The 17,459-nt window shown below is 27.2% G+C and overlaps 2 protein-coding genes across 2 annotated transcripts; one reads left to right on the forward strand and one right to left on the reverse strand.

Moving 5' to 3' along the window:
- Positions 1-1,364: 1,364 nt before the first annotated feature.
- Positions 1,365-7,170, reverse strand: LOC128963754 (lysosomal alpha-glucosidase-like). The gene is made up of 11 exons (XM_054310271.1): positions 6,378-7,170; positions 5,274-5,339; positions 4,778-5,210; positions 4,336-4,610; positions 3,761-3,999; positions 3,266-3,673; positions 3,093-3,168; positions 2,831-2,978; positions 2,575-2,743; positions 2,109-2,471; positions 1,365-2,028 (listed from the first exon to the last, which is right to left on the reverse strand). The coding sequence occupies exons 1-11, from the start codon at positions 7,168-7,170 to the stop codon at positions 1,375-1,377; spliced, it is 3,624 nt and encodes a 1,207-aa protein (XP_054166246.1). The 3' UTR covers positions 1,365-1,374.
- A 1,739-nt stretch (positions 7,171-8,909) lies between these two features.
- Positions 8,910-13,142, forward strand: LOC128963022 (sucrase-isomaltase, intestinal-like). Its single transcript, XM_054309491.1, has 10 exons — positions 8,910-8,961; positions 9,030-9,462; positions 9,625-9,899; positions 10,249-10,487; positions 10,586-10,996; positions 11,069-11,144; positions 11,276-11,441; positions 11,531-11,699; positions 11,810-12,172; positions 12,449-13,142. The coding sequence occupies exons 2-10, from the start codon at positions 9,269-9,271 to the stop codon at positions 13,106-13,108; spliced, it is 2,553 nt and encodes an 850-aa protein (XP_054165466.1). The 5' UTR covers positions 8,910-8,961; positions 9,030-9,268; the 3' UTR covers positions 13,109-13,142.
- Positions 13,143-17,459: the final 4,317 nt, after the last annotated feature.

Raw genomic sequence — 17,459 nt, forward strand, 5'->3', positions numbered from 1 at the left:
AATCGACTAAATTGTTGTCCATAATTGAAATTATTGAAATTATTTTTAGTAGTTTTATTAGTAGTAGTTTTATTGGTAGCAATTAATTCAAGTTTAGGCCAACACAGTGTTAGCGCCGGTAGTATAGTATCGGCGTTAAACTCGTACCGTATGTTAGTAGTGGTGTCGTAGCGATAGTAGACAGCACTTAGTTTATACATTTGATACATACATCCCGTCAAACATAGTAAACGACATACTATTTGATAGAAATATTTATACATATTATTATTATTATTATTATAATTTTAAATAATATACGGTATATACAGTTATTATATATTATTTTTTTAATAATATATTATATAAATTATAATATATGTTATATATATATATATATAAGAAAATTGGTTAAATTAAAAAAAACCTAATTGTAAATACAGTTACTGTAAACTAAACATAATATTGTTTTTATATATAGTTATACTTAAAAACATTTAACAAAAAATATTGACAACAAAATGAATCAATAAACTAATATTTCATAAATTTTTAGTACTATTATATTTGATTTATTATTATTATTATTAGATAATAACAATAATAATAATAATTTTTATATGTATAAAAAATATTGTTTATTAGAAAAAATTGTTTTTCTATCCATAATATTGAAAAATTAAAAACAATTACTATAATTGATTTTTTTAGGTGAAAATATTTTATTTTTAATAACAATAAATAATTATTATTTTTATTGAACTTATAGTACTAATTAATAAATATGAATTGTTATTATTATTATTATGTCATATAAAATATTTTCAATAAAATAATAAATACATGATTTAATTAATTTTTTTTGTTATTCAATAAATTATTACCATTTTTTTCTAATTAAATACAAAGAAAAATCATTATTAATCAAAATCTAATTGCTTTTAAAATAAATAAATAATATATAAATTTGAAAATTTAAATTATTATTATATATCATAATTATATAGATTTATTTGTTTTGTAGATTTAATTTTATTTGAATATTAAGTTAAAATWAAAAAATTAATTAATTTGTGTAAAATTTAATCATAAATGTATAATTTTAAAAAAATACTTATAATATATTAGTAATTTTTAATTATAATTTATTGAACAAGTTTATTATTTTATATAGTTTTAGAATTTGAAGATTTATTTAAAAAATAAAAAATATTAATAAATGTTTCAAAATATCTATAATAGATTATTTATAGATATTTAGATTTCCTCAACTGAACATGATCATTTTTGTTACATTACATTACAATTAATTATTGTTAAATTTTAGTAAAATTAATATCTTATTAAATTTTTTTATTAAAAAATAATTCATATATTAAACCATTTATTTTTCATTCATAATATATCGCATTTTGGCGCACCTGTAGTATTAGTGTTGTAGTCATTGTCCGACACAATCGACCACTTGATTGTCCACTCCTTAGACAACTGGCCGTCCAATTGAAGATTTAGTTCAATCTCAGTACCCGCTGACTGGTGACTGGCTTTTACTGGGCTATCGTTAAGTGTAGCCAATACTTGGCCACTGGGATCGGTATCTACTACTACTATCTTGTTTATAATGGGCACCGGTACACCAGTTGACAGGAGTCCACTCTTAAGCACCGTTATGTTTAGCAAACAGTTTGTCAATTCAAATCTATATAAATTGTATTTATTGTCATCAATGATACCGATACTATCGCCGTCGTCCCAAAATAGTTCACCCGAAGCCCGATAATTACTGACAGCCGACTGTCCACTACTACTATTGATAGGCAATACAATCAAATTTAGCCGGCGAAACGTTTCCCGCTGGCCAGTTGTACTGACTAGTCGATGGTCGCTAACCATCGGTATTATTGAACCGCCTCGAAAATGTACGGGCGGTGTACCCGATTGGGTATCCGGTATCAGTACCCGGCCAGTAGTGGCCACGCGTTTGAATTGAGGTCGAACTTCATACCATCGGTCACCGGGCGGTAGATAACCATTGATTTCGGTTTTATTCTTCAAAATAAGAGGACAGTTAGATATCATGTAGTTTACAATGGGTTAGGTATATATATATACAGTATATACTACTATACCTCATACATGATGGGCGATATTAGTATACTGGAGCCCCACAGAAATTGCTGGTCAATGTCGTGGATAATCGGGTCGAGTGGCCACTCGTGAAACATTGGTCGGGCAACTGTACCACCGTTTAGATGTGACCTATAGAATAGTGTATACAAATGTGGTAGCAGTTGATAGCGTAATTGTAGCGACGATCGGGCAGCATCGGTAACCTCCCGATGACCGCGATCGGCCCAGACAGCCGGGTCCTGGTCAGTGTTGGACTGTTCGTTATGGTTACGGCTGAACGGATAGAAAGCGCCCAATTGGTGCCACCGGAGACACAGTTCGGCAGTTGTCTGCTCATTGAATCCGCATATGTCGGCCCCTACCTACAATCATCCCCACCCCCACCCAGGGAGTGTCATACAAATTACTGCTATTAATTTGCTTTCAAAAATCACTGTATAAATAGCTATATATATATATAATTACAAAATTGATGCCAAACATGTTAAACTCTAGCATTCCGATTACGGAGTTCCTCAAGTGTGTCCATTTGGATGCATTATCGCCCAACCAATGGGCAGCGTAACGGCCGGATGTTACATAAGTGTTACGTGATAATAGCATACCGCGTTTGCCAGTTGTCGACTGTATAGCACTGGTAGGTGTTATAAACACATATGTATGTTAGTATAATAAAATACTATATTTAAAAAATAAGTTTTTTTTTGGGGGGGGGTCTAACTTTTTGGTACTTATCGACTGTTTTAGGCCATAGATATTGTGAACATCATAGTGCAGGTACTCATCCTCCTGGCTAGTGGTCGACGACCCTAATCGGCATACCATACACATTGTCCAGGCAGACAATTGTGGACCAGCATACAAGGCGTCTATTATTAGTTAATTAATAAAACAAATATACAATATATATATTTATATATATGATACTAATAATTGATACTGGTGCGCACTGTTAGCTATTGTATAACTGGTTACATGGCTACCTGATCTAAACGGTGGATAGTCGTACTTGTTTTTAGGACATTTCATACCGGACGAGTCTACCGGTTCATTCATGTCCTAATTATTTTTTATTTTTAAAAAAATATATATTTATTAAATGCTAATAAAAATAAAACAATTATTTTGTTTTAAACACCGAATAATCAGTACATACCGTCCATAAGCCGTCAAACGGTAGTACACTATGAAACTGGCGGATCTGATTGGCCCACCATTGGTCGGTACGATTGGCAAACCAGTCGACATAGGCTACCGGTCCGTCGGGCCACATATGACCATAGTATATACCTTTATCTAGAGGTACATCATGAGGATAGTGTCTGTCCTTAACCGGTACCGTTGGATCCCATCGGACAAATACGTTATCAGTGTAGCCCAGGTCAAAGGTCGAGTAGTTTTTCCTTAAGCTAGCTTCGACATGCGGTTCGATGACCAGTGTCCAGCGTATACCGTTTTGATGTCTGGTATCCCCCATCAGCTCCGGTAGACCATTGAATGCTACCGTATCGTAGGTAAAGTCACGGAAACGGTTCATATAGTCGATGTCGACATACATGACATCCTAATTGAGTGGATGTGTGTGTGTTTATGTGTTAGAGAGCACAGGTATGTTAGAAATTACAAAATAATAAAACCTAACAAAACTAACCAATGGTATCGATTCACGTAAGTTACGGTCAATGGTTTGCTTTACGTGACTGGTATTTTTGAAACCATACCGACACAGTTGATAGCCTAGTGCCCAAAATGGTGGCATATGAGTGCGGCCAATCACCGATGTATACAATTGGATAACGTGTTCGGGATTGTCGCCCATAAACAGGAAAAAGTCTAGAATACCGCCGCCCGACTTCAACGCCAATCCCGGTTCGGGTAGTAGTGTATAGTCTAGTATTAATTAATTATTATTACTATTATTACTTATACACAGTATTTAATTATCTAATAGTTAGATAGATTGTGTTACGGTTTGGGTATTTTTTTAATTGTTGTAAAAATCTTTGATATTAATTTTTTTTTTAAATGTTTGGTTCGGTTTACTAATTAATGACAACAACAAAATTTTAGAAAAAAACATAATTTTTTTTTTGTGAACATTATTACAATCTTATCTAAAAAACAAAAAATAAATAAATAATAGTTATTGTAATCATAAACGAGTGATTAGTATTTTTAAGACATTTTTTTAATATATATTATATATATTTATTATATCTATAATACCCATAACATTGCTGTTGAGGAACAGTACTCCATGCGCTTTGCCATCCGTTTCCAGTACCGTATAAAATGGTTGAATACCGTATAGATTATGCGGATAGTTATCACGTATGCCTCCCGGTTCCCTACCGAACATTGACCACGTTTTGTAGGCCATATTGTGTCTGAGTGTTTGATGTAGATTTTCACCGAAACCGTATACCCGATCGGTGGCCAAATTTGTGGCCAACTGTACAAATTGATCGGAATATATTAGTCCACCTATTGATGTATCAAATCTGATGGACAAAATTAATTAAATAAAATAATTTATTTAAAAAAAAATAATATTATAATATCAAATATAATATATACGGTATATAAATTATTTATATTTTTTAGTAAATACTTTTAAAAAAAAATAACTAAAAATATTTTTTTGTTATTCATTCAAAAGTTTACATACAATTTAGTTTTTGTTGATTTTCGGGTAATTGCAAACTGAAAGTCAGTCAAATTGGTGCCCAAATCCAGTGAATACTGGCGCCGATTGGCATCCATTTCCTCTGAATCCAACAAATTGAATGTCGACTGAATGGGTACTTCATATCGGCGATGTTTGGCATCTCTGAGCGTAAATCTCAGGATATTTTCGGTCATATATTTGACCGAAAATTTTAACAATTCTACGGACGGTTCGGTTAACGTTCGACGGGCCGTATCTTTGAGCTGTAGATCCAGATCTAGACCCGAATCGGTTGGCTTTACTGAGTCGACTACTACTCGATAGCCGACCAGTTTTGGGTCCAAATAACATATGGGAATACCCTGTGGTCGGGGATTGGGATCCCAAATACAGTTACGCAATTCACACGACTGTTTGTCCACATGAAAGTCATCTTTAAAAAAAATATTTTAAATTAATTAATAAAATATGTATTTTTTCACAAATAAAAACTTACTTTCAATATAACAATCTAATCGATTGTTTAAATTTTCTGCAAAACAGTTATTTGAAAATATAAATACTAATAATAAAATAATATTAAATATTTTATAAATTATTAACATTATTTTAGTTTTAAAATTAGTATTATAGTAGAAAACAGTTAGTCTTATTATTTTATATAAAGTTATCGTTTTATTTATAAATTTATATATTTTCTAATTAAACAATAAAAATAAAATATCTAATTAATAAAAATATCTATAATTGTTATTTATATATCTTATATAAGTTATATAACACACAAACAAATTAATCTTATCGCAAAAAAAACAAATATTTTTAATAAATTTATTAGCGATAAATTTAAGAAAATTAAACACATGTTAAATATCTATATTATTATTTTTTTTATAACTATAATAATATTAATATATAATTAACAATAACTAGGATATCATTAAAATTATAACCTATAATATTATTAAGTGTTATTTATAGTATTTATAAAAAAGATATTAAAATAAAAAATTAAATGAATAAATTTAAAATATAATTTAAAATAATAATATTATTTATTTTTATTATTTAGAATATTATTCTCTTATTTTAGTAAAAATATTAATATATAAATACATAAATAATAAGTTTTTAAATTATACTGTTTATTATATATTATGAATAATACATAATTTTTTTTAAATATTATTTAATTTTAAATAATAAATAATTTTAATGATTAGAATAAAATATTAATTATAATAAATATTTTTTCTGAATAAAAAAATATTATTATTATATTTACAGTATTGTAACTAGGGTTTTAAAAGTAATAAAACATAAAAACAATAGATGTCAATTTTTAATAAAATAAATAATAATTATACTGAAAATAAAATTTATCTAACAATACGTGAATTACGATTTATAAAACTAACATTATTAATTTGCATATTTCTAACATGACTCAAATTATGGACACTATGGTTATTATTATTATTATTATTATTATTATTATTATTATTAATATTGTTATTATTATTAATATTGTTATTATTATAATTATAATTTACAATAATATAATTGACAATCGTTTGTGTCATTGTCTGAACACTGATACCAAACCATAGACCAAATATGGATGCCATTAGACATAGATATTCTTCGACTGGCATTTTCAGATATAATTCGTAGACAGTTGTCGGTTCTGGCGGATAATTAACGTACAATATATACGTATTTTTCATACGTTGTTTTGCAATAAATTCATCCAGATAATCTTTATCGAATGTTACCGAATAAAATGTCGATTGACATTGATGATTTTTATTATTATTATTATTACTAGCTAAACACTTTTGGTAACAACCGTATTCAATAGATTTATTTGTATACGAACCAGGTGAAAACAATAAATTTGATCCAGCAGCCACTAATTGACCATAATATAGTATAGTACCTGGATACATTTGAAATTTGGATATATATCTATTAATAACGCATTGTGCCCGACATTCATCTTGATAATAATTTTTCAGACATTGTTGTTGTTGTTGTCCAGCACCTGTGTGTTTGACTAAAATTTTTTTATAGCTCATGTAGCACAGTGTACCCGATTGGACATTCAATATGGCCGAACCGCGCCTAAATATTTCGTATACAGTTTCATCCCATGGATGTAATGTAACAAATATATGTTGACCCAACCATGTTAGGTTATTGTTTGTCAACAAAATTTGTGCTAGATATCTAGATTCTAGACTAATACTGTTACCTAAATTTAGATACCTGTGCTCTGGTTTACCATCAATTTGACCAAAAAATGTTAGACAAATATATTGGCTATTTATGGCCAGTTTATAATCGGTAACGGTTGAACATTGTTGATATTTACCGCTAATCGGATCGTTCATTAAACATATGATTGTTGATAACAATTCAATAATATCAATGCTAGCAAACTGTTTGTTCAAGGTAAAATTATTATAATTTAACTGATTTATTAATTTATCACTGTTATTATTATTATTATTATTATTATTATTATTATTATTATTATTATTATTATTATTTTTATTATTAGTAGTAGTAGTAATAAATGCCGTTTTTTCAATACAAACAGTTATACCAGGTAAACTAGTATATAATTTTATTTCATAATTAATACTGGTCGATTTTTCATATTGAAAATAAATGATACTGATTTTAACAGTTTGATAAATGCAACCGGCTAAACAAATTAGTTTAATAATAATACTGTTATAGTTTAACAATAATAATTTTAAGTTAAACATTTCTACCTAAAATATATTTATATATTGTATATTACTATAATTAATTATAAATTATTTCAATTAAATATATTTTTACTTTAACAATATATTTTTATAGTTAACTATATAATCTTTTTTTTTACTGAAAACTTTAATAAAATAAATTACTAAAATTTTCATTATATTTCTATGTATATATATATAATAATATTTTTATTTCATTTGGAAATATTTATTTTAAGATTTATTTTTTAGGTGTGGTTAAATATAATGAATTTAATTAACTAAAATAAACAATAACAAAAAATATTATTATTATTATTAATAACTTATACATTATTTTAATTAGATATTTATTTTTTTATTTTTTTATTGTGTAATATAATGTTAAAAAAATAATACTAATGAAATAAATGTAAACAACAATATTTTGCAATAATTTACCTATTTTTCCCCCTATATATTTCATAATATTACATATGATTATTTTTATTTAATTATTTTTTTATTTTGTTTTTTTTAATTTATTTGTTTTTAATTTATTTTAAGATCTAACAATTATATAACAACTAAATTGCATTTTTAATTAATTTTTGAAGTTAATAAAATCAGTAAAAAAAATTATTTTATTATAGATACACTAAAATTATTGATTATAATTATCAATATATAAAAATACCTGACTTATCAATACTTTTAAAAAAATTATAAATAACAGTTAATAATATTATAGATTATTAATAATAATAATATATATATATAACATTAAGTTTAATTTATTTTGAAATAATAACAATTATCATATATAACTGCAATAATAAATTAATAAAATCAAATAAATAATTTATTTTAAAAAAGTATTATAGATAAACTAAAATTATTGATTATAATTATCAATATAAAAATACCTGACTTATCAATACTTTTTTTTTTAAAAAAAAATTTATAAATAACAGTTAATAATATTATATATAGATTATAATTTTAATGATATAATTAGTTATTGTTAATTATATATTAATATTATTAAAGTTATAAAAAAATAATAATACATATATTGAACACGTGTTTAATTTTCTCAAATTTATCGCTAATAAATTTATTAAAAATATTTGTTTGTTTTTTGCGATAAGATTAATGTGTTTGTGTGTGTTATAACTTATATAGATATATAAATAACAATTTTTTTTAATTAAATATCTAATTTATATTGTTTTTTATTAGAAAATAAATTTTATAAAAAACAATAACTTTATTAAAAAAATAATAAGACTAAATATTTTTTTACTATATAGTATTATTTTAAAACTAAAATAATGTTAAAAATTTATAAAATATTTAATATTATTATTAGTATTTTATTAGTATTTAAATTTTCAAATAATTGTTTTGCAGAAAATTTAAACAATCGATTAGATTGTTATATTGAAAGTAAGATTTTATTTTTGTTTTAAATATATATACTTTTTTTAATTAATTTTTTTTATATAAAAAATAAGATGACTTTCATGTCGATAAACAGTCGTGTGAATTGCGTAACTGTATTTGGGATCCCAATCCCCGACCACAGGGTATACCCATATGTTATTTGGACCCAAAACTGGTCGGCTATCGTGTGGTAGTCGACTCAGTAAAGCCTACCGACTCGGGTCTAGATCTGGATCTACAGCTCAAAGATACGGCCCATCAAACCTTAACCGAACCGTCCATAGAATCGTTAAAATTTTCGGTCAAATATATGACCGAAAATATCCTGAGATTTACGCTCAGGGATGCCAAACATCGTAGATATGAAGTACCCATACAATCGACATTCAATTTGTTGGATTCGGTGGAAATGGATGCCAATCGGCGCCAGTATTCACTGGATTTGGGCACCAATTTGACTGACTTTCAGTTTGCAATTACCCGAAAATCAACGAAAACTAAATTGTATGTAAACTTTTGAATGAATAACAAAAAAAAATATTTTTAGTTATTTTTTTTTAAAAAAAGTATTTACTAAAAAATATAAATAATTTATATACTATTTATATTATATTTGATATTTTAATATTAATTTTAAACTAAAAATTAATTAATTTTGTCCATCAGATTTGATACATCAATAGGTGGTCTAATATATTCCGATCAATTCATACAGTTGGCCACAAATTTGGCTACCGATCGGGTATACGGTTTCGGCGAAAATCTACATCAAACACTCAGACACAATATGGCCTACAAAACGTGGTCAATGTTCGGTAGGGAACCGGTAGGCATACGGGATAACTATCCGCACAATCTGTACGGTATTCAACCGTTTTATACGGTACTTGAAACGGATGGCAAAGCGCATGGAGTACTGTTCCTCAACAGCAATGTTATGGGTATTATAGATATATACAGTATTTTTAAAAAAAATGTCTGAAAAAAACTAATCACTTATTTATGATTACAATAACTATTTGTTTGTTTGTTTGTTTGTTAGATAAGATTGTAATAATGTTCACAAAAAAACTTTTTTTCCTGTTTTTTTCCTAAAAATTTTTTTTTGCTATTAATTAGTAAACCAAACCAAACATTTTTAAATTATTATTAGATTATTAAAAACTAACTTTAATATTATAGTTTATTACAACAATTAAAATAAATAAAAAAAATACCCAAACCGTAACCCAATCTATCTAACTAGTAGATAATTAAATAGTGTTTAATAGTAATATTAATTAATACTAGACTATACACTACTACCCGAACCGGGACTGGCGTTGAAGTCGGGCGGCGGTATTCTAGACTTTTTCCTGTTTATGGGCGACAATCCCGAACACGTTATCCAATTGTATACATCGGTGATTGGCCGCACTCATATGCCACCATTTTGGGCACTGGGCTATCAACTGTGTCGGTATGGTTTCAAAAATACCAGTCATATAAAACAGACCATTGACCGTAACTTACGTGAATCGATACCATTGGTTAGTTTTGTTTAGTTAGGTTTTAGTAATTTTGTTCTTTTCTTGGTAACATACCTGTGCTCTCTAACACATACACACACACACATCCACTCAATTAGGATGTCATGTATGTCGACATCGACTATATGAACGGTTTCCGTGACTTTACCTACGATCCGGTGGCATTCAAAGGCCTACCGGAGCTGATGGGGAATACCAGACAGCAAAACAGTATACGCTGGACATTGGTCATCGAACCGCATGTAGAAGCTAGCTTAAAGAAAAACTACTCGACCTTTGACCTGGGCTACACTGATAACGTGTTTGTCCGATGGGATCCAACGGTACCGGTTAAGGACAGACACTATCCTGACGAGGATGTACCACTAGATAAAGGTATATACTATGGTCATCAGTGGCCCGACGGACCGGTAGCCTATGTCGACTGGTTTGCCAATCGTACTGACCAATGGTGGGCCAATCAGATCCGCCAGTTTCATAGTGTACTACCGTTTGACGGCCTATGGACGGTATGTACTGATTATTGGAGTTTTTTTTAATAAAATAATTGTTTTATTTTTACATATTTATAAAAAAATTAGGACATGAATGAACCGGTAGAGTCATCCGGTATGATATGTCCTAAAAACAAGTACGACTATCCGCCGTTTAGATCAGGTATGTAAACAGTATTATATACTGTATATATATATTGATAATAGCTAATTGTGCGCACCGGTGTGATCAGCTAACTATTAGTAATACAAAATATAATTTTGATTTATTATTATTATTATTAACAATAATAGACGCCCTGTATGCCGGTCCTCAATTGTCTGTCTGGACAATATGTATGGTATGCCGATTAGGGCCGTCGACCACCACCACCATCACTGGCCAGGAGTCGGAGGAGGAGTACCTGCACTATGATGTTCACAACATCTATGGCCTGAAACAGTCGATAAGTACCAAAAAGTTAGACCTACCCCCCCCCCACCCAAATAAACACAGTATTTTATTATACTAACATACATATGTCTGTTTGTTTGTTTAACACCTACCAGTGCTATACAGTCGACAACTGGCAAACGCGGTATGCTATTATCACGTAACACTTATGTAACATCCGGCCGTTACGCTGCCCACTGGTTGGGCGATAATGCATCCAAATGGACACACTTGAGGAACTCCGTAATCGGAATGCTAGAGTTTAACATGTTTGGCATCAATTTTGTAATTATATATATAGCTATTTATACAGTTATTTTTGAAAGCAAATTAATAGCAGTAATTTGTATGCCACTCTCGGGGGTGGTGGTGGTGGGGGTGGGTGGTGTCTGTAGGTAGGTGCCGATATATGCGGATTCAATGAGCAGACAACACCGGAATTGTGTCTCCGATGGCACCAATTGGGCGCTTTCTATCCGTTCAGCCGTAACCATAACGAGCGGTCCAACTCTGACCAGGATCCGGCTGTCTGGGCCGATCGTGGTCATCGGGAGGTTACCGACGGTGCCCGATCGTCGCTACAGTTACGCTATCAACTGCTACCACATTTGTATACACTATTTTATCGGGCACATCTGACTGGCGGGACAGTTGCCCGGCCAATGTTTTACGAGTGGCCACTCGACCCGATTACCCACGATATTGATCAGCAATTTATGTGGGGCTCCAGTATACTAATATCGCCCATCATGTATGAGGTATAGTAGTATATACTGTATATATATATATATATATATATATATATATAGCTAACTCATTGTAAAGTACATGACATACTGTATATAATATATATCTGTATATATAATATATATCTGTATATATAATATATATCTGTATATAATATATATCTTTATATAATATATATCTGTATATAATATATATCTTTATATAATATATATCTTTATATAATATATATCTTTATATAATATATATCTGTATATAATATATATCTAACTGTCCTCTTATTTTTAAAGAATAAAACCGAAATCAATGGTTATCTACCGCCCGGTGACCGATGGTATGAAGTTCGGCCTCAATTCAAACGTGTAGCCACAACTGGCCGGGTAGTGATTCGTGACCCTCAATCGGGTACACCGCCCATACATTTTCGGGGCGGTTCAATAATACCGATGGTTAGCGACCATCGACTAGTCAGCACCACTGGTCAGCGGGAAACGTTTCGCCGGCTAAATCTTATTGTATTGCCAACCAATAGTAGTAGTGGACAGTCGGCTGTCAGTAATTATCGGGCCACGGGTGAACTATTTTGGGACGACGGCGATAGTATCGGTACCATTGAACAAAACAAATACAATTTATATAGATTTGAATTGACAAACTGTTTGCTAAACATAACGGTACTTAAGAGTGGACTATACCAGTCGTCCACTGGTATACCGGTGCCCATTATCAACAAGATAGTAGTGGTTGATACCGATCCCAGTGGCCAAGTATTGGCTACACTTAACGATAGTCCAGTAAAAGCCAGTCACCAATCGGCGAGTACTGAGATTGAACTAAATCTTCAATTGGACGGCCAGTTGTCTAAGGAGTGGACAATCAAATGGTCGATAGCATCGGACAATGACTACAACACTAATACTACAGGTGCGCCAAAATGCGATATATTATGAATGGAAAAATAAATGGTTTTAATTATCTATTTTTTAAATTTAATATATTCAAATTATTTTTTAATAAAATAAAAATATAAAATTAATTTTACTAAAATTTAACAATTATTAATTTGATGTAATGTCACAAAAAATTAAGTATTTTTACTAATATTAAATAGCTTATTTAATTGATTAGTGTTTGGTATTTTTTCTTATTAAATAATATTGACATCTATTGTATCTATGTTTTACTACTTTTTAAAACCCTAGTTACAATACTGTAATAATGTTGTTAAAATTTAATAATAATAATAAATTTTTTAGAAAAAATAGTTATCATATTTATAATAAAATACTTATATTCAACTAATATTTTATTCTAAACATTATTATTATTATTATTATTTAAAATTAATTAATACAAAAAATATTATCTGTCATTTAGAATATATAATATATATTATGATTAAAAAACTTTATATTTATGTATTTATTATTATTATTACAAAACAAGAGAATAATATTCTAAATAATAAAAGTAAATAATAATATTATTATTATATATATTATATTTATAACATAAATATTTTTTAACTTATTGTTGCTAACAACAAATGTTTGTTTGATTAAAATTTTCAAAATTAATTATAAATTTTCATTTATAGTTATCTTATAAATAAACATATAACTATATATATATATATACCGTATGTACACATTGAAATTTATTGAAAATTTTAGTAATTTATTTTAAGTAAAATTCGGAAACAAATATATATTTAAATGCAAAAATATAGTAAAAGTAAAAATAAATTAATTTTACTATTTAAACGCAATATGATTTTATTTATTTATTTTTTAATGTAAACAAATTATAATTTATTAAATATATTTTTTTTTGGTAGAAATGTTTAACTAAAAATTATTATGGCTAAACTAAATAACACTATTATTATTAAACTAATTTGTTTAGCCGGTTGCATTTATCAAACTAGCAAAATCAGTATCATTTATTTTCAATATGAAAAATCGACCAGTGTTAATTATGAATTAAAATTATATACTAGTTTACCTGGTATAACTGTTTGTATTGAAAAAACGGCATTTATTTTTAATAATAATAATAAAAATAATAACAATGATAAATTAATAAATTTAACAAATTTAAATGAAAAATATTATACCAATTTTACCTTGAACAAACAGTTTGCTAGCATTGATTTTATTGAATTGTTATCAACAATCATATGTTTTATGAACGATCCGATTAGCGGTAAATATCAACAATGTTCAACCGTTACCGATTATAAACTGGCCATAAATAGCCAATATATTTGTCTAACATTTTTTGGTTAAATTGATGATAAACCTGAGCACCGGTATCTAAATTTAATTAACAGTATTAGCGTTGAATCTAGATATTTAGCACAAATTTTGTTTACAAATAAAAATCTAACATGGTTGGGTCAACATATATTTGTAACCTTACATCCATGGGATGAAACACTGTACGAAATATTTAGGCGCGGTTCGGCCATATTGAATGTCCAATCGGGTACACTGTGCTACATGAGCTATAAAAAAATTTTAGTTAAACATACAGGTGCTGGACAACAACAACAACAGTGTCTGAAAAATTATTATCAAGATGAATGTCGGGCACAATGTGTTATTAGTAGATATGTATCCGAATTTCAAATGTATCCAGGTACTATACTATATTATGGTCGATTAGTAACTGGATCAAATAATATTGGCAATTTATTATTTTCACCTGGTTCTTATACAAATAAATCCATTGAATACGGTTGTTACCAAAAGTGTTTAGCTAGTAATCAAAATCATCAACAACAACAATGTCAATCGACATTTTATTCGGTAACATTCGATAAAGATTATCTGGATGAATTTATTTCGAAACGTATGAAAAATACGTATTTATTGTACGTTAATTATCCGCCAGAACCGACAACTGTCTACGAATTATATCTGAAAATGCCAGTCGAAGAATATCTATGTCTAATGGCATCCATATTTGGTCTATGGTTTGGTATCAGTGTTCAGACAATGACACAAACGATTGTCAATTATATTATTAGAAATTATAATAATAATAATAATAATAACCATAACCATAGTGTCAACAATATTAGACATGTTAGAAATATTCAAATTAATAATGTTAGTTTTATAAATCGTAATTCACGTATTGTTAGATAAGTTTTATCAAAATTTTATTTTCAATATAATTATTTTTTTTATATATATAAAAATATGTATTATTACTAAAATTATATAACTTATTTAATTAATTAGTTTGTTATTTTTTAATAATAAAAAATTGATATTTTACTACTTTTAAAATCCTAGTTACAATACTTTAATAAAGTTGTTTAAGTATAATAATATTTTTTTTTAGAAAAAATAGTTATCATAATTATATTCAACTAATATTTACTAACTAAACATTATTATTATTATTTAAAAATAATTAATACAACAAATATATGTTTTATTTATAATATATAATATTCAGTATAATTAAAAAAATAATTATTTATGTATTTAATATTCTAAATAATAAATATAAATAATATTATGTATTTAATTATATATAAGTATTTTAAAATAGTTTTAAATTTTTATTAATTTTATAAAAATAATTTTGATTTTTATTAATTGTTTTTTTCTAAAAAAATAAATAAATTTTTAGTTATATTGTTTTTATAGTATTTACATAAATTAAATGATCATTTTATTTGTGATAAATATTTACACATTAATTATTATTATACTATTTTATTGTTTATTACTTTTATAATTATGATTTTTATTTTACTAAATAATTTAGTGTAATAATTAATCGTATATATTTGTCAAAAAAATTGCATATAATTAATATGCCTATTATTATTTGTTAATATTTTAATAGTACGGATAGACTAGAGTAGAGTAAAATAAATTTTTTTAAAAATATAATTATAATTATTAATGATATATAGATTAATGACTTTAAGATTTATAAATATTTAATGTTTGAAATCAATAATATTCTTAAATAATAACGAAATATATTTATTTAAACTATTTTTGTCATTTATTCTTGAAAATAATATTATTAATTATAAATGATATATTAATTATTTATATATATATATATATATATAATATACTGTATATATGAAAACACAATAGTTTTTTATTTATTGATTTTATAATTAACTTACATATACTGTACTGTAATATCAGTGTAATGTGCTTTCATTTGTGTTTGAAAAAATTATTATCAAATATTTATTTTAAAAAAATACATAATAATATAAATTAATAAAATCTAGTTAACAAACAAACATCACTGACTAGTTTATACACTAGAAATTAATTTTCATAATTATAAAATAATAAATATTGCTTGTTTATTATAGATTATATATATTGAATAATAAAGTAAAAATATTTAAAAATAATTGAATATAATAATAATTACTATAACTGTAACTATTGTAATAATATTGTAATTAACTAAACATATAAATTAATAATAATAATAATAATAATAATATAAACATACATATATTGAAATCAATGGCAAAAATAAATTTTGAAAAACTTGATATATTTTTATCAAAACATTTGGTGCTAACCTATCGATCGTTTGGCGACTACTTGTCCGCCGCCAATACAGGAGCCAACAATAGACACTCACCACACACATCACACCCACCATCAATGGCCAGACTGTTGAAAAAATGTCTACTCAAATTGGCCTGCCTGCTAACCATAGTACGCTTCTCTATGTCGGCTATTGTCAACCAGGACACTATCCGATCATTGATGTGTGATCCACATTATCTGCTAAGTCATAAACGTCTCAATTCGTTGATGTTTAGCGCCGGTATATTCGTAGCCAACCTATCCATTGGCGGCCTATTCCTATGGTTTGAACTCAATCATCAGCTATGGATCGTTGAGTATTTGCGTAGTATTGAACAACACTATTATTATTATAACAATACAATGATTACTCAAAAAAATAATAATGATAATCATTATGGACTAAATCATAGATATTTATCGAAATATAATTTTCATTTAAAAATTCTACTTGATTATATTTTAAATAAATGGCATTTGAATTTATTTTTATTAATAAATCTAAGCTATTTTTATGGCTTAACATTGTTGGCCTATATGGACAATGGCAGTAATTTTACCATGCTGAATTTGATAATATGGAACGTATTGATTTATTTTTGGTGTCTAGATTTTATTGGTATTTTTTAAATATTTTATTTTTTAAAAATTTAAAATATTATAAAATATAATTTTCTAATATTTTAATCTAGCTATTTTATTTGGTTGTTCAGCA

Source organism: Oppia nitens, unplaced genomic scaffold, assembly GCF_028296485.1.
Source record: "Oppia nitens isolate AA-2021 unplaced genomic scaffold, nextdenovo-longstitch-racon4-pilon3 scaffold15_pilon_pilon_pilon, whole genome shotgun sequence".
NCBI lineage: Eukaryota > Metazoa > Arthropoda > Arachnida > Sarcoptiformes > Oppiidae > Oppia > Oppia nitens.

Excerpts from the sequence above, each read along its gene's own strand:
- LOC128963754 (XM_054310271.1), bottom strand. The coding sequence starts at position 7,170 with ATGAACGATCCGATTAGCGGTAAATATCAACAATGTTCAACCGTTACC. Across the intron at positions 2,979-3,092 it reads CTATCCACCGTTTAGATCAG|ACGCCTTGTATGCTGGTCCA; the intron begins GTAGCCATGTAA and ends AACTAATAATAG. Across the intron at positions 2,029-2,108 it reads TATCGCCCATCATGTATGAG|AATAAAACCGAAATCAATGG; the intron begins GTATAGTAGTAT and ends CTTATTTTGAAG.
- LOC128963022 (XM_054309491.1), top strand. The coding sequence starts at position 9,269 with ATGACCGAAAATATCCTGAGATTTACGCTCAGGGATGCCAAACATCGT. Across the intron at positions 9,900-10,248 it reads CCTCAACAGCAATGTTATGG|ACTATACACTACTACCCGAA; the intron begins GTATTATAGATA and ends AATTAATACTAG. Across the intron at positions 10,488-10,585 it reads TACGTGAATCGATACCATTG|GATGTCATGTATGTCGACAT; the intron begins GTTAGTTTTGTT and ends CCACTCAATTAG.